This window comes from Caretta caretta, chromosome 1 (assembly GCF_965140235.1).
Source record: "Caretta caretta isolate rCarCar2 chromosome 1, rCarCar1.hap1, whole genome shotgun sequence".
Lineage (NCBI taxonomy): Eukaryota > Metazoa > Chordata > Testudines > Cheloniidae > Caretta > Caretta caretta.
The window spans coordinates 338,615,203-338,638,125 of NC_134206.1; the positions used below are offsets into that span (position 1 = coordinate 338,615,203).

Sequence of the window (22,923 nt, forward strand, 5' to 3'; positions counted from 1 at the left end):
ACATTTAAACTAATGTTGTGCAATGGAGGCATTTTTGTTGGGACATTAATTGTGTGCATGTTGTGACTTGAGAAAGGATTTTATCAATGTGGGAGTAGTCTGAATTCATCTGAGCCAGAGTTTGGTTCTACTCCCAGTTCTGCCACTGTGTCGCTGTGTGACATTGGGCAAATTGCTTCTGTGCCTCAGTTTTTCCATCTGTGAAATGGGGATAATACATTGTGAATGTATGAATGGAAATCATGTTAGTTCTGCTCAAATATTGTCACTGATTATTTATTTACTTAGATTGTAACCTCTTTGGCGTAGGGACTGACTTTTTGTTCCATGTTCATACAGCACCTCGCACAACGGGTTCCTAGTCCATGGCTGTGGCTCCTAGGCGCTGTGATAGTACAAATAATTAATATTAATAATCATTGTGTAGGGAAATGCAGGATTGGGCCCACAGTTTGTGATTAAGGCTGGGATTTTGCAAAGGCACCAAAGGGAATGACTTGAATGGGAGTTGGGTGTCTCGCTTCCTTATGTCCAGTTGGAAATCCCAGCTGGAGCTAAGGTCCTTTGTTTTTGGTATTTACTAGTTCTTCTCCAAAAAATGTGTGTGTTTTGAAAAAGTCAGTATTTGGGCTTTACTAGTGTCAGGGTTCCTTCCCCACTCTGAACTCTAGGGTACAGATGTGGGGACGAGGCTTTCTTCCGGCAACTAACGGAAGTTACTAGATCGCAGGCCCTGGTTCTCATGGGAGACTTCAATCACTCTAATATCTGCTGGGAGAGTAATACAGCGGTGCACAGACAATCCAGGAAGTCTTTGGAAAGGGTAGGGACAATTTCCTGGTGCAAGTGCTGGAGGAACCAACTAGGGGCAGAGCTCTTCTTGATCTGCTGCTCACAAACCGGGAAGAATTAGTAGGGGAAGCTAAAGTGGATGGGAACCTGGGAGGCAGTGACCATGAGATGGTCGAGGTCAGGATCCTGACACAGGGAAGAAAGGAGATCAGCAGAATGTGGACCCTGGACTTCAGAAAAGCAGACTTTGACTCCCTCCGGGAACTGATGGGCAGGATCCCCTGGGAGAATAACATGAGGGGGAAAGGAGTCCAGGAGAGCTGGCTGTATTTTAAAGAATCCTCATTGAGGTTACAGGGACAAACCATCCCAACGTGTAGAAAGAATAGCAAATATGGCAGGCGACTAGCTTGGCTTAACAGTGAAATCCTTGCTGATCTTGAACACAAAAAAGCTTACAAGAAGTGGAAGATTGGACAAATGACAAGGGAAGAGTACAAAAATATTGCTCGGGGATGCAGGAGTGAAATCAGGAAGGCCAAATCACACCTGGAGTTGCAGCTAGCAAGAGATGTTAAGAGTAACAAGAAGGGTTTCTTCAGGTATGTTAGCAACAAGAAGAAAGTCAAGGAAAGTGTGGGCCCCTTACTGAATGAGGGAGGCAACCTAGTGACAAAGGATGTGGAAAAAGCTAATGTACTCAATACTTTTTTTGCCTCTCTCTTCACGAACAAGGTCAGCTCCCAGACTACTGCACTGGGCAGCACAGCATGGGGAGGAGGTGACCAGCCCTCTGTGGAGAAAGAAGTGGTTTGGGACTATTTAGAAAAGCTGGACGAGCACAAGTCCATGGGGCCGGATGCGCTGCTATGGAGAGTGCTATAGGAGTTGGCGGCTGTGATTGCAGAGCCATTGGCCATTATCTTTGAAAACTCATGGCGATCCAGGGAAGTCCCGGACGACTGGAAAAAGGCTAATCTAGTGCCCATCTTTAAAAAAGGGAAGGAGGAGGATCCTGGGAACTACAGGCCAGTCAGCCTCACCTCAGCCCCTGGAAAAATCATGGAGCCGGTCCTCCAGGAATCAATTCTGAAGCACTTAGAGGAGAGGAAAGTGATCAGGAACAGTCAGCATGCATTCACCAAGGGCAAGTCATGCCTGACTAATCTAATTGCCTTCTTTGACGAGATAACTGGCTCTGTGGATGAGGGGAAAGCGGTGGATGTGTTCCTTGACTTTAGCAAAGCTTTTGACACGGTCTCCCACAGTATTCTTGCCAGCAAGTTGAAGTATGGGCTGGATGAATGGACTATAAGGTGGATAGAAAGCTGGCTAGATTTCGGGCTCAACGGGTAGTGATCAATGGCTCCATGTCTAGTTGGCAGCTGGTATCAAGTGGAGTGCCCCAGGGGTCGGTCCTGGGGCTGGTTTGTTCAATATCTTCATAAATGATCCGGAGGATGGTGTGGATTGCACCCTCAGCAAGTTTGCAGGTGACACTAAACTGGGAGGAGAGGTAGATACACTGGAGGGTAGGGATAGGATACAGAGGGACCTAGACAAATTGGAGGATTGGGCCAAAAGAAATCTGATGAGGTTCAACAAGGACAAGTGCAGAGTCCTGCACTTAGGACGGAAGAATCCCATGCACCGCTACAGACTAGGGACAGAATGGCTCGGCAGCAGTTTTGCAGAAAAGGACCTAGGGGTTACAGTGGACGAGAAGCTGGATATGAGTCAACAGTGTGCCCTTGTTGCCAAGAAGGCCAATGGCATTTTGGGATGTATAGGTAGGGGCATTGCCAGCAGATCGAGGGACGTAATCGTTCCCCTCTATTCGACATTGGTGAGGCCTCATCTGGAGTACTGTGTCCAGTTCTGGGCCCCACACTACAAGAAGGATGTGGGAAAATTGGAAAGAGTCCAGCGGAGGGCAACAAAAATGATTTGGGGACTGGAACACATGACTTACGAGGAGAAGCTGAAGGAACTGGGATTGTTTAGTCTGCGGAAGAGAAGAATGAGGGGGGATTTGATAGCTGCTTTCAACTACCTGAAAGGGGGTTCCAAAGAGGAGGGATCTAGACTGTTCTCAGTGGTAGCTGATGACAGAAGGAGTAATGGTCTCAAGTTGCAGTGGGGGAGGTTTAGGTTGGATATTAGGAAAAACTTTTTCACTAGGAGGGTGGTAAAACACTGGAATCTGTTACCTAGGGAGGTGGTGGAATCTCCTTCCTTAGATATTTTTAAGGTCAGGCTTGACAAAGCCCTGGCTGGGATGATTTAGTTGGGGATTGATCCTGCTTTGAGCAGGGGGTTGGACTAGATGACCTCCTGAGGTCCCTTCCAACCCTGATATTCTATGATTCTATGAAAGATCCCCCTAAGCTTATTTTTATTAGCTTAAGTTAAAAACTTTCCCAAGGCACAAACTTCGCCTTGTCTTTGAACAGTATGCTGCCACCACCTAGTGATTTAGACAAAGAACAGGGAAAGGACCACTTGGAGTTCCAGTTTCCCCAAAATATCCCCCCAAGCCCTTACACCCCCTTTCCTGGGGAGGCTTGAGAATAAACAAGATGAGCACAGACCAGCCTTGGATTTTTAACACCCAAAAACCCCAATCAGATTCTTAAAAAACAGAACTTTATTAGAAGAACAAAAAAAGATAAGAGAACAACTCTGTAAGATCAGAATGGAAGATAATCTTACAGGCAGTCAGATTCAAAACATAGAGAATCCCTCTAGGCAAAACCTTAAGTTACAAAAAGACACAAAAACGGGAATACACATTTCCTCCAGCACAGCAAATTTCACAAGCCAAAACAAAGAAAACCTAATGTATTTTCTAGCTAGATTACTTACTAACTTTACAGGAGTTGAAGGCCTTGCATCCTTGATCTGTTCCCGGCAAAGGTATCACACAGACAGACAAAAGCCTTTCCCCCCCCCCCCTCCAGATTTGAAAGTATCTTGTCCCCTCACTGGTCATTTTGGGTCAGGTGCCAGCCAGGTTATCTGAGGTTCTTAACCCTTTACAGGTAAAAGGATTTTGCCTCTGGCCAGGAGGGATTTTATAGCACTGTATACAGAAAAGTGGTTACCCTTCCCTTTATATTTATGACAACTGATTTTGTTGTTTTTCTTCTACATGAATATTGGTGAGCTAGGACCTCTATTCCTTCCCCGCCCCCCACCCGCAACAGCAGGGAGCGAAACAGGCAGGGAGCCAGGTCTGGCAGCTGAGACCACCCGACCACCGACAGAGAGCAGGTGGTTTCCTAAGGGCTATGTCGTGTGTACCGGGCACCTCCCCCCTTCTGCTGCCCTTTGTTTGTGATTTTTGTTACATTTTCACTCCTTTGAAAAAAATTTGGAATAAACACTGGTAAGTTCCTGGCAAATTTTAGACAAAACTAAAAACCAAAAGGGCCTTGTGGCCAGATTTTCAGCTCCTGAGCAAGCTGTTATCAACTCAAGTCTGTCACCAGTCGTCCTTTTTACAAAGGGAGACCTCAATTCCTGACACAAATGATCAAGATTACAATGGTGGATAAATCTTTTTTATATGTTTTTAAAAAAGAAATGGAGAACAGTATTTGAGCAATATTTAAAATAAACCGTATGAAATTTCAGACGGATCCTTTCTGATGCCTTCCAAAGTAGACTTATGTTCTGCAAAATGCTTTATCAAACATTCCCAGACAAAGAGACTGATTCATATTCTATTTCCCGGGGCTCTTGTGTTAGAAAAATGATCCCACAGTTGTGGTGTACCTGCTGTAGGTAATTCTGCATTGGCTATCTCTGTGTGAAAGCGGCAATAAGTGTGTTGCTGGTTTATTTTTGTGATCATAAATGCTTTTAAAAATACAATATGTTTACCCTCCACCTATAATAAGCCTGCATTGTACATATTTGATTCTGTTTGAGCTGACAGACCTTGTGTTAACGCTGAGAGAATCTGAATTGTCCTGTCCCTTAAAAACAAACAGGTATAAAGCTGTGTAGCAGAGCCTGTTCAAAGGCTGCAATAAAGAGAATGGACCCTGGCATAAACCAATGGTGGGGTGCACAGTATGGTCCTTCCAGTCAGAAATGTACCTTTTTATTTTGTATGTGGCAACTTGATAATATACTGAGAGACATGCGATAAATTGTTAGTCGCAGCATATGAGAAAATGTTGATAACCCTGTGATGATAAAGATGCATTAAAAAATGGGGAGAAGTGGTGGGTTTTGTTTTGTTTTTTTTTAAACATCTCTGTATTTTTGATGTCGATAAAAGATTTTCATGACATGTCTTGAACCCTGTAATAGCCAAGTCTTGAGCCAAGTCTGATTTTACATTAGCACCCAAAGGTCCTAACCAGGATTGGGGGGCTATTGAGTTCGTCACAGGGCACGTGCCTACAAAAACAAAGTCCCTGCCTTGAAGGGTTAACAGGCTAAGGCCTAGAGTGAACCTCTTACTGTGGAGAACAGGTACTCCCAGGAGTAGTTCCAGTGAAGTCCACAGCTGATGTGTGATGGGTAAGGGAAGAAATTGTATGATTCAGATAAATTATTAAAATGGAGAAGCCAAAGGGCCTGATTTATTTCAGAGGTAGAAATGCAGAGTAATTCCATTGACTCCATTGAAAAAAATATGGCAGTACTCTGGATCTGTGGTCTCCCTCTATACCACACTCACCTCTATGCTTTGGGAATGTTACCGGCATAACAAAAAAACCTGACCTAAAGGTCATTAAAGCCAATGGATTTGGGATTCTTTCCATTGACTCCAGAGGGCTTTGGATTGGGCCTGTAGAACAGATGTGGGACCGAAGCTCTGAGCTCTTTTATATGGGAGTAAGTAAACAGTCCCTGTCTAATGATTAACTGGAGTGAAACTGCTGGGTTTGTACTCCACTGAGTAACAAAGTAAGGGAGATCACAATTCAGATTTGGTTAAAGCGTGGATTCAGTTTTCGCTCTGGAAAAAAACGAAGAGGTCTTTGAGTTTCTCTCAGTAGCTCTATATTAAAAGGTCTGCAATGTTCAGCTGTTCCATCAACCATGAGGATCGAGGTCTGTATTTTTTTATGCAACGTCATATCAGTTTATCTCTGAAACACAGCATGCTGTGAGGCATTTTTTGTCTTTGAAATGAGTTGTTGGTTGTCTCCTGTGAGTGTTTAGTTGCAGTGTGCCACCTTCTACTGGTGGGGCTCCGTGATAGTAAATGAAGGCAGAATTTGGCTCAAAATGTTTAATTTCAGGTGCAGGAGTTCTGTGTGGTATGACTGCTAATAAACGTAATTAATAAATGTAACTAGATATTAAATGCTGCAAACAGATAATTTCAAAACTTATTTGTGGATTAGCTGCTAATAGAAATCTCTCTTTTATTGTGATTTATGTATGATAAGAATACGCTTTTTACAGCTTGACGTAAATGTGAATCCAATGTAGTTTCATTGACTCAAATCACTGGAGCTGTGCCGATTTACACAAGCTAAAAATATGGCCCTTAATTGTTAAAGTTCCCAGGTCAAAGTTTGGATGTTTTATTCAAAATCTAACTGTGATCAAGATGTGAATTCTCATTGTGCATTTTGGGAAATATTTTCCAAATTAAATTATTCTTTTTTCTAAGTAACAACAAACAAAAAAAGAGGGTAAAATGATTTGTTAAAACACATGATTCCGTTGGTTAGTAGTGCTGCATTACAATACTGGACGTACTTAAGAGAGATCGTATTTTCCACTGTCGTTATTAAATGGGGTTACTGGTAGTGGGAAATGAAATCCTAATGGACTCAATGTATTAATTTTCTTTTTTTTCAGAACTACAAGATACTGAGGTTATGCTCTTAGGTCCCAATGAAGCAAAACAGACTTAAACATATGAGAAGTCTCATTAAAGTCAATGGGACAATTCACATGCTTGAGTTTAGGCATGTGCTTAGTTATTTTGCTGAACTTAGTCCTCAGTGTTAAGATTTGATAACTAAGAAGGTCTAGTTTATTGAAGTCCATAGCCTGAAGAATTTTGAGGAGGAAATTGTTCCTCAGTCTCCCATCCACCCAAGAATACTGTGATTTTTAGTAAAAATTAAGAAGCTAAAGTAAACTGCTCTAGAGCCTTATCTGTACTTACTGTCAAATGTATCTATATCTATCTATATATAAAAAGGTAAATGTTACCAACATAACATATTTTAGCTCTGTGGACACAGCCACCAATTCTGTATTCCTTTATGAAAAAAGGTCTTTAAATGTTGTTTTAACGTGATTGTTCCTTGTGTTTTACAGAGAACTTGAGTGAGGACACTGAACTCAAAGATCCATATCTTATTCCAAGAAATATCATGGCTGAACCAGACTACATAGATGAAGAGAACCCTGAACTAATTAGACCTCAGAAACTAATCAATCCTGTGAAATCATCCCGGAATCATCAGGACCTTCACAGAGAGCTCCTTATGAACCAGAAAAGGTGAATTCGACTGAACTTTTACTCCGTAATCAAAGGGCTCGTCTTTATGTACAGCGATACAGCAGCACGGCTGCACCGATGTTGCTGTGCTGCTGTCGTGCTTTGGTGAAGACGCTATTATGCAGATGGGAGAGCTTACCGAGAGGCGGTAGCTTCTCCCATCAACAGCGCTGTCTACAGCAGGGGTGAGCTTGGTATAACTACGTCGTTTGAGGGGGTGGATTTTTCACACCCCATACCAATGTAGTTGTACGGATTTAGGTCTGTAGTGTAGACCTGGCCAAAGTGTCTCACTACCCAAAAACTGACTAATATTTTATGTAGCTTTAAAGATTCAGTGTTGGGAAGACTTAGGGCTTGTCTTCACAGACATTAAATTTGCAGAAAGCTGGGGTGTGAATTGACTCCACACTCGCTTGCTTCCTTGTGTGGACCCTGCTGCTGCACATTAACAGGTCATTAGTTCAGTTTGATGTAGTCACCTTTGAAATGAGACTAGATCAAAGTGAACTAATGACCTGTTAATGCACAGCGGCAGGGTCCACAGGGAACAATGAGTCTGCAGCGGGCTAGTGCAGGGTTCATTCACACCCCAGTTTGCTTCAAACTAAAAGTTTGTGTAGACAAACCCTAAATTACAATTGCTACCCATAGCATTTAATTCTATTTCAGGAGTGTGCTGGATTGAGTTGACTAGTCCTTTTTCCTTGGTAGCTGTATCTTGTGTTCCAGAACCTAATCTTGTGTTTCTTTTTTAAAATATTTATTATTATTATTATTTATTTAATTAATAAATAAATATTGCAGTAGCACCTAAAAACCTCAACCAGGTTGCGTCTTGTTGTGCTAGGTGGTGTGCAAATATGTAGGACAGACTCTGTCCAAAAATATTTCTTAGTCTATGTCTATGCTAGGTACCTTTTTAGTTTGTGCTTACTGCATTCACACTGGGGAGTTACAATGCAGCACACTGGTGTGCGTTGCAATTCACACCCCTGTAGTCTGAACTGTGGGGCCATGTATACAAGCCCTTAGATAATCTTCAGAATCTGAACTGTATATACATTGGGCGGGTCTAGTATAGACCCGCCAAATCGACTGCAGATCGCTCTCCAGTTGACCCCTTTACTCTACCCCCAACAGGAAGAGTAAGGTAAGTTGACAGGAGATTTTCTCCCATCGACCCCCTGCGGTAACTCGACCTAAGGTACCTCGACTCCAGCTACATTATTCACGTAGCTGGAGTTGCGTAGCGTAGGTCGACTTACCATGGTAGACATAGCCATAAACTGATTCACTCTACAAACAGCCTAGAACAATATATTTCTGAGAAAAGTGCAAGCTTGCCCCATTTATCTCAATGGGATGATGACTTGGAACCTAGTGATGGTAATTCATTAGCTGTCTCACGGCTGATCAGAGATCACAGTAAAGAAGAAGCTTGATCATATCATGAAGTGCTGCAAAATCTGCTGTAAATGGCATTTCATTTGGCCTCACAAGTAGGCAGAGTTTGAGTTGTGGGCACGGTTGGAAAAACACTACTGCTGGTTTTTGCCACTTCCAGCCTGACTCTTTATTTATAAAGATACCTTTAGGTCACATTTATTATTGAAGATAAAATTTCTCATCAGTTCTATAGTCTTCTTTACAACTAAGTTAGGTGTATATTTGGCATCTGCTTTCCTGATACATATGTATTACTATACATTATGCAAGTGTTACTTCCTTCATGCTGGTAGATGATACAAAGCATGCTGCTTTGTTTATGTACTGCTTAAGAGCTAAGGACTCAGATCCTGATTCTATTGACATCTGTAGGCCCAGGACTCAGCTCAAAGTTAGCTGGGATTCTGTTTTAAATTAGTCAGCAATGGAGGGGAATAATTTTGAAAAAATTAAAAATAATGCACACAACCAGACTGTAAAATGAGCCAGATTACTTGAAAGAATTGTCAATTTAAATGGTATTAAAGATTTGGCCAATTGGAGATGATATCCCTTTGCCAATACTTTGCTGAGAAACTTGGTATCCTCTTGTGCTGTTCAGTCCATGCTGTGTCAGATTAACTAATGTTTCCAACTTGACTCCCTTCTTTTTCATTGATGTATTAGTAAAATCCCTGGTCTGAGCTTTAACACAGAGATCTGGCAACTGGTATGTTCTTAACGAGGACACTTATTAGCTCTGCAGCCTTGGGCAAATCGCCTTTTATGATGAGATTACTGGTTCTGTGGATGAAGGGAAAGCAGTGGATGTATTGTTTCTTGACTTTAGCAAAGCTTTTGACACGGTCTCCCACAGTATTCTTGTCAGCAAGTTAAGGAAGTATGGGCTGGATGAATGCACTACAAGGTGGGTAGAAAGCTGGCTAGATTGTCGGGCTCAACGGGTAGTTATCAATGGCTCCATGTCTAGTTGGCAGCCGGTATCAAGTGGAGTGCCCCAAGGGTCGGTCCTGGGGCTGGTTTTGTTCAATATCTTCATAAATGATCTGGAGGATGGTGTGGATTGCACTCTCAGCAAATTTGCGGATGATACTAAACTGGGAGGAGTGGTAGATACGCTGGAGGGGAGGGATAGGATACAGAAAGACCTAGACAAATTGGAGGATTGGGCCAAAAGAAATCTGATGAGGTTCAATAAGGATAAGTGCAGGGTCCTGCACTTAGGACGGAAGAACCCAATGCACAGCTACAGACTAGGGACCGAATGGCTAGGCAGCAGTTCTGCGGAAAAGGACCTAGGGGTGACAGTGGACGAGAAGCTGGATATGAGTCAGCAGTGTGCCCTTGTTGCCAAGAAGGCCAATGGCATTTTGGGATGTATAAGTCGGGGCATAGCGAGCAGATCGAGGGACGTGATCGTTCCCCTCTATTCGACATTGGTGAGGCCTCATCTGGAGTACTGTGTCCAGTTTTGGGCCCCACACTTCAAGAAGGATGTGGATAAATTGGAGAGAGTCCAGCGAAGGGCAACAAAAATGATTAGGGGACTGGAACACATGAGTTATGAGGAGAGGCTGAGGGAGCTGGGATTGTTTAGCCTGCAGAAGAGAAGAATGAGGGGGGATTTGATAGCTGCTTTCAACTACCTGAAAGGGGGTTCCAAAGAGGATGGCTCTAGACTGTTCTCAATGGTATCAGATGACAGAACGAGGAGTAATGGTCTCAAGCTGCAGTGGGGGAGGTTTAGATTGGATATTAGGAAAAACTTTTTCACTAAGAGGGTGGTGAAACACTGGAATGCGTTACCTAGGGAGGTGGTAGAATCTCCTTCCTTAGAGGTTTTTAAGGTCAGGCTTGACAAAGCCCTGGCTGGGATGATTTAACTGGGAATTGGTCCTGCTTTGAGCAGGGGGTTGGACTAGATGACCTTCAGGGGTCCCTTCCAACCCTGATATTCTATGATTCTATGAAACCATTTAACCTCAGTTTTCACGTCTGTTAATTGGAAATTATACCTACCGACCTTGCAGGAGTGTTTGTGAAAGTTTCAGTATATTACTCCTGGGGAATTCTTCACCAAAAAATTAAAAATTCTGTGCACAATATTTAAAATTCTACATATTTTATTTGTCAATAAATAAATGTGGATGTTCCAGCATGGCAGTGGGGAGCACAGGCCACTGGCTGCACGGAGGTGGGAGATCACCCTGCAATCTTGCCCCCTTTTCCCCCAACCTCCTCCACCCCGCAACATGGACTTGGCAGTGAGGCTGCATCCGACCCTGATTCAGGGCAAGGGCTGGGCCTGCCCCAGAAATACTCTGAGGCCCTGTCCCTCCATGCCAGACACGCTAAAATAGCAAGCAAGAGGGACAGAGTCTTGGACATATACCCAGCCCGGGCCCCTGATCCAGGTGTGGGGCAGTCAGGCTCAGCCCAGCAAGATCCAAGTGTCGGGTGAGAAGGTTCTGTGTGAGGCAATCTGGATGCGGGCAGCTCAGTGAGGGATCTGGGTATGGAGAGGATCTGTATGCACAGGGGCTCATTGGGGAGTTCCCAGTGCAGGGGGAATGGGACTTTGCAGGGGGGTTCAACTGAAGGTGGTTGGGGCTTGAGAGGGGGTTTGGCGGAGAGGCGTGGGTGTGAGAGGTTCATCATGGGGGTCCAGTTGCTGGGGAAGTGGGGCTTGGTGGGGTCGGGGTCTGAGTGCAGCTGGTTGGGGCTCAGTAGTGTGGGGATCTGTGTGTGGGCGGCTTGTTGGAGTGGTCCAGGTGCAGCGGGGATGGGGGTAGCGAGCTCAACGGGGATGGGTGTCTGGATGCAGGGGTGGGGGCCCAGATGCAAGGGAGGGGGTCCAGGTGCGGGGAGGATGTGGCTCGGCGGGAGTGTCTGGGTGCAGGGGGGCTTTGGTGTGGGGGTTCTCAGTGCAGGGTGAATGAGGCTTGGTTGGGAAGATCTGGGTATGGTGGGATCCGGATGCACAGGAGTTGGACAGTCTGGGACGCAGCTCCCCGTACAGTGACCCCTCCCCCCCTGCAGCTGAGGAGCAATGGGGGCAGAAAGCGGTGGAGGGGATGCGGAGCTTCCTGCAGCTGAGGAAGTTTCTGGGGATAGGTCTGACCCACCACCAGACCCCACCCCAGTCCCAACCACTCCTTCCAGAGAAAAGAAAGTTCTGTTACCCCCTGCTCTGCTTCCCCCGCCCCAGTGATGAATTACCTCTCCGGCAACTTCTCCAGGTGCCTGAAATGACGTGCCTGCATTGCTGGGGAGAAGTGCATGACGGCTTTTGCGGCTTCCCTATGCTTCCATGTCAGAAGTCATTTTTCTGTGGGGAAGCAAAGAAATCTGCAGGGGCCGTGAATTCTGTGCATGCGCAGTTGTGTAGAATTCCCCCAGGAGTAAGTATGTACAAGCAGTTGAAAGGTCATTGCTACTTGGGTCAATAAGAACTACTCGCATGAGTAAAGGTTTGTAGACTTGGACCCCAACTCCTTGAGAGATGAAAAAAGGATTGTTTTTAGTTGTTGTGTCCGAATATACCCCTGCTGTTTCCACAAGCTGTTGTAATAATCTTTGTACATGGTATGCCTTGTGTGGTATCATTTATCATAATTTGCTGATCAAAATTGTCATGGCAAAATGCAGGTAGCAGCGATAGATGTGAAGTTATAAACGTAAGCTGAAATCGTGACTAAAAGAATGTTTTCCAGATCAGTCTGGGGAGTGGCCAAACCACTTCCTTAGAGACCAAGGGTGAGCTGATGCCTCAGCAAGGTGTCGTCAAGGCTAGTGCATCATTACCTGCTAAGTGGCAGTTCACTGGCGGGAAAGGGGACAGGGGCAAAAAAAAAAAAAAAAAAAAAAAGAAGGCTACATCTTAGCAAGAAACAGCATGGAGTTTTTTCTCCACATCTTGCTCCCAGCTGGAAATGTTTTTTCAAGAGGGGAACTGAAACTATAAAAACAGGGGCAAATGCACCAAGACACACACACACCCCGGCCCATTCTCCCTCATTCTCTGCACCTGAAAAGACACAGGAAGCAGCTGTTGGATTCTAGGGGGAGAGGTTCTGAATGCTGAAAGCATGTGGTGAGAAAACTTTGCTTTGAACCTAATATAGTTTGTTAAATTAGGCATCAGTAAGCATTTTATCTTTATTTTTCTTGCAACCATTTTTGACTTTGATGCCTCATTACTTGTACTCACTCAAAAGCTATCTCTTTGTAGTTAATAAACTTGGTTTACTGTTTTATATAATCCAGTGTGTTTAAATTGGAGTGTCTGGGTACTCTATTTAAAATAATAAACAGGTACATTCTTCCCTTTTGGAATAACAGACTTATTATATTTGTACTGTCCAGGAAAGGGCTGGGGAGTACAGGATATTAATTACGGGGAGAAGATCTGGGATGGGGATGGGGTTGGGGTGCGGGGAATCACCCTGCAGCATAACCAAGGCTGGTAAGAGCCACTATGTGGCTGGTTGGCTGCAGTACACATAGACACAGCTGCGAGTGACTTGCATGCAGGAGGCTTTTTGTGAGCAGTCCAGGTTGGAGGCTTCAGGAAACCCCGGTTACAGGGCAGGGCTGACACAGCTACTCATTAGTCAGGATTGTGCCCCAGTATGTCACAGTTATAGATAATCCATGGTCAGGTAAATTGATATGGTTACAGACAGCTAGGATTTTTGTCTGATAATTTGTTCTTCATTCCTGTCTTTGTCAATGACATTCATGGATATGTCAACTCCAGAGGATCTGGAATGGGTTCAAGTAGATTGTTTTAGATTATAGGACTGCTGTGGGTACCATTGCTTGGGGTCTTTGGCCAGTGTTGGCATGACTCTCTGATTATAAAGCTCTTCTACGTTAGAGTATTGTCCAAGTCCCAGCCAAGTTTTGGATTCATATCCTTAGTTTGAGAGTTTTTGAATTCTTTTCTGGGACTGGGAGGAAAGGGGGTAAACACCAAAATCCTTTGGCAGGTTTTAAGCATTCCAATCCCTATATATTTTCCTTTTTGTTTGTAATGAGTAAATATCTCAGTTGGCTTTGCCTGGGAGCATGGATTTTTCTAAAATCAGAAATGTATTCTCACAATTGCAGAAGACTACATGCTTTGGAGTATGGTTTTAAAGTGTGTGTGTGTGTGTATAATATGTATATATACACACACATGCGTGTGTGTGTGTATATAAACACACATACACACACACTTTAAATAATTTTAATGTTAATTACAAAATGTTACATATATACCCACTATATCAATATAAAATTAGTATGACAAAATGACAGTTTTTTTAATGAGCCCACTCTCTTTTATTGTCCTTGCTCCTTTCTGTCTATATCTGTTTATCAAACTTTCTACGTACAATGTTTATGGCACCCATGTCATATTGACTGAGCACATAATAGTATCTCCCTCACCCTGCAGTGTGTTTGCAAATACAAGGCACAGCTGTTGGATGAATGTCTCAGATGTAGCTATTCCTAAGGTAAGAGATGGGCGGGTGACACAGGAAATTGAAGGGGAACAGGGTAGCTCAGAATTAACTTGTGGTTTCAAATACCATGAACAGCCAAACAGTCTTTATTAGACTGACTGAGACATTTCTCCATGTAGGAGAGACAGGAGTGTCATCGCTTTATGACATCCAAACTGCCTAGATTTCCACGTATTAATCTTCCTGCCTAGTTCTGATTGTTCCTCCTTTTGTATTTAGTGTGATAAGATATTGAGGGGGGACATGAAGAGGGAAGGGTCCTTTTGCGTATCTAATGCTGAAATTCTCCCAAATGCCAGGGGTCAGCTATCTAAAGCTAAATGAATCCTGTACACAGTATAATAGCTCTCCAATGAAATGGATACATTGCACAGAGGCCAAGCGGATTAGAGAAAGTTGGCAGTTTGGTGTGTGTGCGTCCTATTTTGTGTTAATGGGATTAAACATCAAAGACTAACTTCTAGCACCAAAACATTTAAAGGCATTGAGAGACACTTGGAGTTTCCTTTCTTACGCTTTTAATCTAAAGCATGTTTAGGCTGCCCTGAATTAAATCTGCTTTTTCCCTTTAAGGTTTATAAAAGCATAAAGCACCTTAATGTAGTCTGGAATTTTTCTTTTCTTGTGTAGAGGAATATCCTATTACACGAAGAGCTGTGCTGCCCGCAATATCCACACTGCTATAATTGTCATTTTGATTAGCAGCAGTATTTAATTTTAGAACCTCATTTGTTTCTAGTGAAGTGAAGTATGCCTGTGGTGCAGAGTTTTACTAAGAGAGAGAGAGATAGGGGCTGCTACATTTTTAATTCTTTTCTGGGATTGGGAGGAAGGGAGTAAACACCAAAATCCTTTGGCAGGTTTTAAGCAATCAGATCCCTATATCTTTTCCAGGAAGTACTGAAGCTTCTTGTTGGGAATTGGCTACTCTGGTCTCTGGCGCGATCGCAATGTTGTTGCGGAGGTCTGCTCTCTTTTAGCTTCCCATGGAGCTCTGGGTTTCACGTGGGAGCTCTCAATGTTTTCAGTGAAAATGGTTCAACTGTTGACCGTCCCAGCCACCCACATGTAAAACTCCCAAATGTTGAGAAAATGGCAGAAACCGCAATTCCCAAGAGTAATGTGACAAAAAGTCCAGATGGGGAAAAACGTTCAGCTCCACTGTCACAGACGCCTCTGGACAGACCGTTCTATGCAGAGCTGACTGGATAAAATCTGTGTGGTCTGTTGGTTAAAACAGGGAGGCAGGAGTCCCAAGTTCCTTTCCTAGCTCTGTCCCTGACTTGACATGTGACCATTGTTACATGATTTCCTCTGGAATGGAGAGAGCTCCGTGAAGATTACCGCTGAGAGTGTGAATTAGTCAAGAGGAAAACTGATATGTATATTAAAAGGAGATGTTTTTAGTGGTAATGCGGCGCTCCTCTCTAACTTTTGTTCATTTGTTAGGTTAATACTGTTGCATATTAATACAGAGATATTCATCTTAACCTGAGGGAGACGTGCATACGTTTCTGTGCGAATATACAATTTATTAAAAGCTCTATCTCTGTTTTTTTCCCCAAAGGGGTCTTGCACCTCAGAATAAACCAGAGTTGCAAAAGGTGATGGAGAAAAGGAAACGAGATCAAGTTATTAAACAACAAAAGGAAGAGGAAGCGCAAAAGAAGAAATCAGACCTGGAAATAGAGTTAATGAAACGACAGCAGAAGCTGGAGCAGGTGAGAAAGGCAATGGCGTTAAGAATAGGCGGAGAAGATCACTGGGCTAGAGATTAGAATGGACTGGGATTGATGGGGGAATTACAGGAGCCTTCTGTCTATGTAAGTATTTGTGTGTTCTCTGTGTGCAACTAAACAATCCTTAATGGATTTTATCCTCGCAACATTCCTGTGAGGTAGGGAAGTATTATCCCCATTGTACAGATAGAGAACTGAGACTCAGGATAGGTTAAGGCCTGCCTACCGTAGGAGGATTCATAGCTGTAGTACAGTATATAGACGCAGAACAGAAGTGATTTTGCTGGTATAGTATATATCAGTAAAACAAGTAAAGTAGGCTATACCAGCATATACACTTTTATGCCAGTTTAACTTCATCTACGCTGCGGGTTTTGCTGGCATAGCTATGCTGCAAAAAAAAAATCCCATCCCAAGCCAATATAGCTATGCCAGCAAAACTTTTAAGTGTACACCAAGCCTAAGCAGCTCGCTTAGGGAAGTGCATGACTGAGCCTGGAACTGAACCCAGAGTCCTGACTCTCAGCCCAGTGTTCTATCCACTAGACCATCCTTCCTACCCCTCCCTTAACAAACGTTTGTTTTAAAGGCATGGAATGTTATCGTGTATTCGCTTTTAACACAGCCAAATGCAAGGTCACACATCTAGGAACAAAGAATGTAGGTCACATTTATAAAATGGAGGAATGTCTCCTGGAAAGCCGTGACTCTGAAAAGGACTTAGGGGTCATGGTAGAAAACTAGTTGAACATGAGCTCCTAATGCAGTGATGTAACTAATGGGATTCTTGGATGTATAAACAAGAGTATCTCAAGTAGGAGTAGGAGTGTGGCATTGCTTGTGTATACATTGTAACATGACCATTACTGGAATCCTGTGTCCAGTTCTGGTGCCCACACTTCAAAATGGAATGTTGAAAAATTGGAAAGGTTTAGAAAATAGCTACAAGCGTGATTTGATATCTGGAAAATACGCCTTAAAGTGAGCTGCTCTCATTCTATTTACAGGTTTCAGAGTAGCAGCCGTTTTAGTCTATATCCACAAAAAGAAAAGGAGACTTGTGGCACTTTAGGGACTAACAAATTTATTTGAGCATAAGCTTTCGTGAGCTACAGCTCACTTCATCGGATGTAGCTCGTGAAAGCTTATGCTCAGATAAATTTGTTAGTCTCTAAGGTGCCACAAGTCATTCTATTTAGTTGATCCAAGAAAAGGTTAAGAGGTGATTTAATCATGGTTTACAAGTACCTATATGAGGAAGAGATTTCTGATAGTAGACGGCTCTTTAACCCAGCAAAAAAAGTCATAATGGATGCCGAAGCTAGACAAATTCAGACTAGCAATAAGGTGCCAGTTTTTAACAATGAGTGTGATTAACCTTTGGAACAACATATCTAGGGATGTAGTGGATTCATCATCCATTGCAGTTTTTAAATCAGGTTTGACTCTCTCTTGGGGTGAAATTTCACTCTGATGCAAAGGGCCAGCCAAAGGTCTGTGTGTTCCTTAACGAGGTTTGTTGTTTGCATTAAGACAATCCAACACACACCAACGTGTCTTCAAACAACGAAATAACTTACTCAAAAGCATTATTTTTTTAATTTAAAAAATCCATTTAAATAAAAAAATCAGTTAAAAATTATCATAATTAAAATACAATTAATCCTGCTAATTGTCTAGCTAAATATTAATTAATTATATTCCAAGCCCCATACAAAAAATTTAGAAATTAGAAATTTTGGGGGGTGAGAGATTCTGTTTTTTAAAATCCTCGCCCCCATGAAGAGCCCAGTCTCAAAACAATCACTACTTGGAAGCTCCCTAAAATGTCCTTGATTGGCTCAAGTTAAATCTGGAAAAATAAATCCTGTTGCAACAGGGAAAACCTGCCCATAGCAAATAGTGTTGCGACTCTGCATGTGTGGCAGGAGTGAAGTGACATCAATTGACAAAATAATTCATTGTGGAATGGAGCCATTCTTTATTATAATCAGATGAGTCCCTTGTCACAGAGCCAGAAAAAGGAGAGCTTGTTTGAGTGGTATGTGGTCCCCATTAATCATCAGGAAGACCCTAATATATTCAAATGAACAATTCCTCTCAGGACTGTATTTACTGTTCGCTTTCCGGAGAGTTGCTTCTTCCTGCCTACTGGCTCATAGGTTTGCACTCAGGACTTCCAGAGTAATTGTTGTTCAAAGCAATTCATAAACAGAGCTTCTTTACTAGCACTATATGACCACACCTCAGGGTGCACAGTAAGCAACTACATGCCCTAATGTTTTTTGACGGCTGCCATGTATGGGCAGGAACGCCACGTGCTTTAAAAATGTTCGTAATTGGACACTCAAAATGTCTGCAACAGATGGGGTTGGGGGAACTGTTGTTTTACTCTTCTTCCGCTCAAGATAAGCAAAGCAATTGGAGATGTCTCCATTAGATACCTAAATCCATATTGAGATCCTACAACCATGCATGTTAATAATTCTGATCTCCTGTATTCTTTCTTTGGGCATGATTGTTCTCCTCCTGCACTGAAAGCCAGAGGAGAGGACTTTATTTTTTTTTAAATTGCAAGGAAATTCTCATGGATATCTCCAAAGACTTAATCCCATTGTCCCATCATGTGAGTATGGTTTGCCCCACATGGCAAAGCTATTTCCAAGCTGGGTGGATCTTCCAGGAGAGACTGCTTAGAGGATATTGTGTCTCGTCTAAATGCCACTTCACCTCTTTTTGTTAAAGTACGTTCTGGTACTTCTAAGTCTTTGAGGCTAAATTTCCTTTTGTATGAAATCATAGCTTTAATTTTGGCCTGTGACTTTTCATTCGCTGATGCAGGTATTTTATCTTTTTATAAACGTGACTCTCATTTCAGCTGGAACTTGAAAAACAGAAGGTCCAGGAGGAGCAGGAAAATGCACCTGAATTTGTTAAAGTCAAAGGCAACTTGAGGAGGACAGCCCAAGAATCGGCAGAAGCTCCAGACTCATAGAGGAAATACCTGCTAAGACTGTCAACATTCCAGCAGTGGCTGCAGAGAAAGGCTTCTGCAAATTGTCTGACCCCTTTGCCCTTGGGAGGGTAGATATATGGCATCCAGGTGGTGTTTACCGAAGATGGGTTTTGAATTCCTGGAACCTGTGTGGATTAAAAGTCTGCAACATAAACAGATCAAACTCGCCAAACACAGTACTGAGACCTGTTTTCAGGTCAGGATTATTGACATGTCTGAAGTGCTTAATGAGAGTCTTATCAGGGACAGTAGAGAAACCCTTTGAGTGCTGCACTGCTTGGTTTCTTCTGATCCCAGTTTAGTGGAGACATCAAGCTTATATTCTGCTTTTAAATAAAATAAAATCTGTGGTCATATTTTATGGAACTTTGCTGTGTGGGGAAGTTCTCACTTTCTGTCCCTTCAGTCTGTGTAAACTCCATTTTGAAAACGTGGATTCCTCAATTTAATTTTCATGGGGGTCAAATGAGTGGTGTGTCCTGGTCATTGCTGGGCATCTGCACTGGCTGTTACCACTGGGCAAATTGGTGCACAGATATAGGAAAGTTTAAAATTCCAGGGCACTGAAAAAGCTAAAAAAGTTTTTAGGACCAAATTCTGTCTTTGGCAGTGCATGTAGAATTTGGCTCTTGGGAGCGCAAAAATTGGAATATTTCCTCTGCTGGGCAAAAATCAAAGGCTGGTTTCCCCTCTCTCCTCAAATGCTTCCCTTGCTCCTCCCCCGCCCCCCCAATAGGGCAATTACACCGTACAGGCCCATGTAGCTCCACTGGTGTACCTTTTTCCTGTCAGCTGTTAGTGGGAAATGATGCATCCTCTAGTTTTTATGTTCTGCTTGGTTTGCTGGCATGGTCTTTCTCCTCTGAGACCTACAGATCTAAACTAAGTGTTAACAGATCAGTAGCATTAAACTCACAGGACTGACTGTGAGCATTTGAACTAGGGGCCTTGCTCAGAGCACCGTGAAGACAATGGGAATGCTGTGCATGGATCAGCTACAGAATCGGGTTTAAATGAGACCAAACTAGTTCTCCAAGGCTACTGATATGAGAAACTTTCCCTAATGTTAGGTAAGCTCTGACTTCTCCCATCTTTTGTCGTCTCATAAGTTGATTCCCTTATTTCATCACTGAGTCTTAGGGCGATATTCTGTCCCCTACACGTAGCCCTGTTGACTTGCCACCGAGTAAGATGGAACTCGGTCTGAGTAAGGGTGACAGAATCTGACCCTTAGTGCTTGTGACTACTACTTTCCCCCTGTCAGGAAAGCCTGGAGTTGGAGAGGAGACTGCTCATGAAGGGTGAGAGCCCCCGCTCGGTTAGGTGTGCACGCTACCAATGCCTTCATGGGAGGGATGTTTATCCACACCCGCTCATCGTTTTTGCCCTAGAGCGCTAAAGAGAAATAAATGCTCCTTTGTAATTACATCTGAGCTAACTGCTTGAGAATATTTTCTCTTAACATCAGGGGTGTGGGGGTGTGTGTGTAACATGCTGTTTTTCTCTCTTGCTTTTCCCAGGGTACTAGAAGTTTCAATACAATTTCAGTATTGGATTTAGGACATAGCGTTCACAATTAACAGGGTTTCTTAGGCATATCCTTCAAGTTGTCGAGATCAAACTTTTTTTTTTTTTTTTTAAATGAGGACACAATTAGATTAGAAGTAAATTAAATATTGGGAAACTTATTACCATTAACTTAGATTGACAGTGCAGTTCACATTTAGAAGATTAAATGTTAGAAGTGGTTTACAGAGCCGTTCAGTCTGTGGTCATACAAAACGCAAAGGCAAAATGTAAGACACCACATTTTGTCAACTCTACCATATTGTATTTTTGGGAAACAGGACTGTAACTGCTGCAGTTTTTTTCCCCCTGTGCCTTTCTTGCTTTGGAAGAAGGTCTTCCTTTCTAGCAGCCAGTCATTCAAACACACGCTCTGACTGGATTTGCCTCCTGTCTTCTGTTCAGACAGCCCTATGCTCCAATTTTCTGTGCTGCATCCCCCAGAACAAGGGCAGTTGAAAATACTCCTTTAGAAATCATACCTTGATGCTTAGCCACTGCTGTTTATCTTTCTCACCCACTCCCTGCCTTGTGAACTCCTTCAGGTCTGCTGGATTCCACTTCCACAGGCAGTCTGAAGTCTTCAGAAATTGAAGAGACAACCTCATTTTGCTTGACCAGTACATTGCTTCAGACAAAGCTCAGCCTCTGCCATTTCACCTCAACGTACGTGGCAACCCTACTACTCAAACTCAAATATAAAAGAAATAGGGCCTAATCCAAAGCGTGCTGAAGTCAGTGGAGAAGGCTTCCCATTGACTTCAGTGGACTTTGGCTCAGGCCTTACTGGGAATACTGGATGGACATTTTCCACTTCCCATTCGTGTTGGTGTAACCAGTTGACTTGTGGTTAAAGGTAGAGTTTCTCTTTCTAAAAGATGGAAGGCCTGAATACTTCTTGCATGTACAGTGTGAAGTAGTTTTAAAAAAAAAAATCCAATTCTGCATTACTAGACTAAATATCAGTAGAATGACGATGTTTTTTGTTTTTTTTTAAATATCTTAGAATTCTGCTGCACTTTTGTCTAGGAACCCAAAAGTCAATTTCATGTGGATTTGGCAGGCAAAACTCTGTTTTATTTAAATCAGGTCCAACATTGGTTGAGATGATGCAGCCCTTAGATAGGTGACCAATTTGTCACACCAGAAATCCTATTAAGTCCAGAGGCTACTTGTGTGAATATCTGCTCACCAATGTGAGGAAAGGGATTTATGATCTGGCCCTTAGTTATGTGAAATTTTAAGCAATCCTCTGTGTTTTCATTGAGCTATCTTCTTGAATTAAAAGTGGCTTGCTTTTACCACTTTCTGACTGTAATAGGGCAAAACTGTTTGTTTGTTTGTTTGTTTTAAAAAAAAAAAACCCTTGCTTTTTGTTAGTAAATTTAGGATTTCTTTCTAGCTCTGAAAGCTGACTTTAACCTTCTGTTAATATCTGTACTTGTTTGAGTGTACATATATAAATATATATAAATATAAAATGGGAGCCTTAATAGGTGTGTTTTCATAATTTAATATTTTTTGTATTTGCTCTTGTATAATTGTTTTTAACTAAAGGTATTACAAAAATGATGGTGGAATACTTAGAACCAAAGTTATGCTTAATAAAATCTACTACATGCTTGGAATATGCAACTGTCTCTGTCCTGACCTACTGAAAACGGAGCTTTGAAGCTCTGCTGAAAGTTATCCAGGTCATTTTAAAATTATATTCTGTCTTTCTTTTTGCAAGCAACGATTTCAAGGCCACACTGACTTGATTCCTGTAACTTGCCTCCATATTTATATGCATGTAACATAATGGGCTAATTAGTTTGGCAGAGGCCGCTAAATCTTGCTGTTTTTTGCATCTTATTTTCACTGAGAATTTTTTAAAGACACTTAAAATCCAGGCAGCATGGAGAAGTGATTTAAGAAAGGAAAGGACTGCTAAGCTATTCAGCTAGTACAAGTGAACAAGGGGGTGGAAAGTATTAGGAAAGTTTTTGATGGGATTAAATAATTCCTGGAAGCTATTGTGTATATAATTTTGCTGACCTTATTAAAGCACATGGGGCAAAATTCATTGCAGAAATCAGCTGATTAACAACCAGGCTACATTTGGCCCATTTAAAAAAAAGTATCGAGGAAAAAGCACTGAGCCTGGCCCTGGGCTCAGTTCTGCAATGTGCTCCTGGTCCAGCAAAGCATTTAAGCATATTGATTCCCATGGGGACTACTTGGGTTTAAAGTAAAGCACATGCTTAAATAATCTGCTGGGTTGGGGGTCAGTGTGCTCAGCACCTTCAAGGATTGAGGCCTCTAAGAGCAAGATAACGATCTGTAAAGGCAGACTGGAAAAATACAGAGGGAAGAAGATAGGCCAGG

The 22,923-nt window shown here is 42.6% G+C and overlaps 1 protein-coding gene across 5 annotated transcripts in view; it reads left to right on the plus strand.

Moving 5' to 3' along the window:
• The window catches only part of FAM107B (family with sequence similarity 107 member B), a 90,289-nt gene extending 68,098 nt beyond the window's left edge, over positions 1-22,191 (plus strand). For 4 of the 5 annotated variants that reach the window (XM_048836547.2, XM_048836544.2, XM_048836545.2 and 1 more), the window contains 3 exons: positions 7,090-7,273; positions 15,803-15,956; positions 18,853-22,191. In XM_048836547.2, coding sequence (XP_048692504.1) covers positions 7,146-7,273; positions 15,803-15,956; positions 18,853-18,969 — 399 coding nt within the window. In that variant the 5' untranslated portion in view covers positions 7,090-7,145 and the 3' untranslated portion in view covers positions 18,970-22,191. Of the gene's footprint in view, positions 1-5,750; positions 5,863-7,089; positions 7,274-15,802; positions 15,957-18,852 lie in introns of those variants that run through there. The other variant, XM_048836542.2, reaches the window with a different exon arrangement.
• Positions 22,192-22,923: the final 732 nt, after the last annotated feature.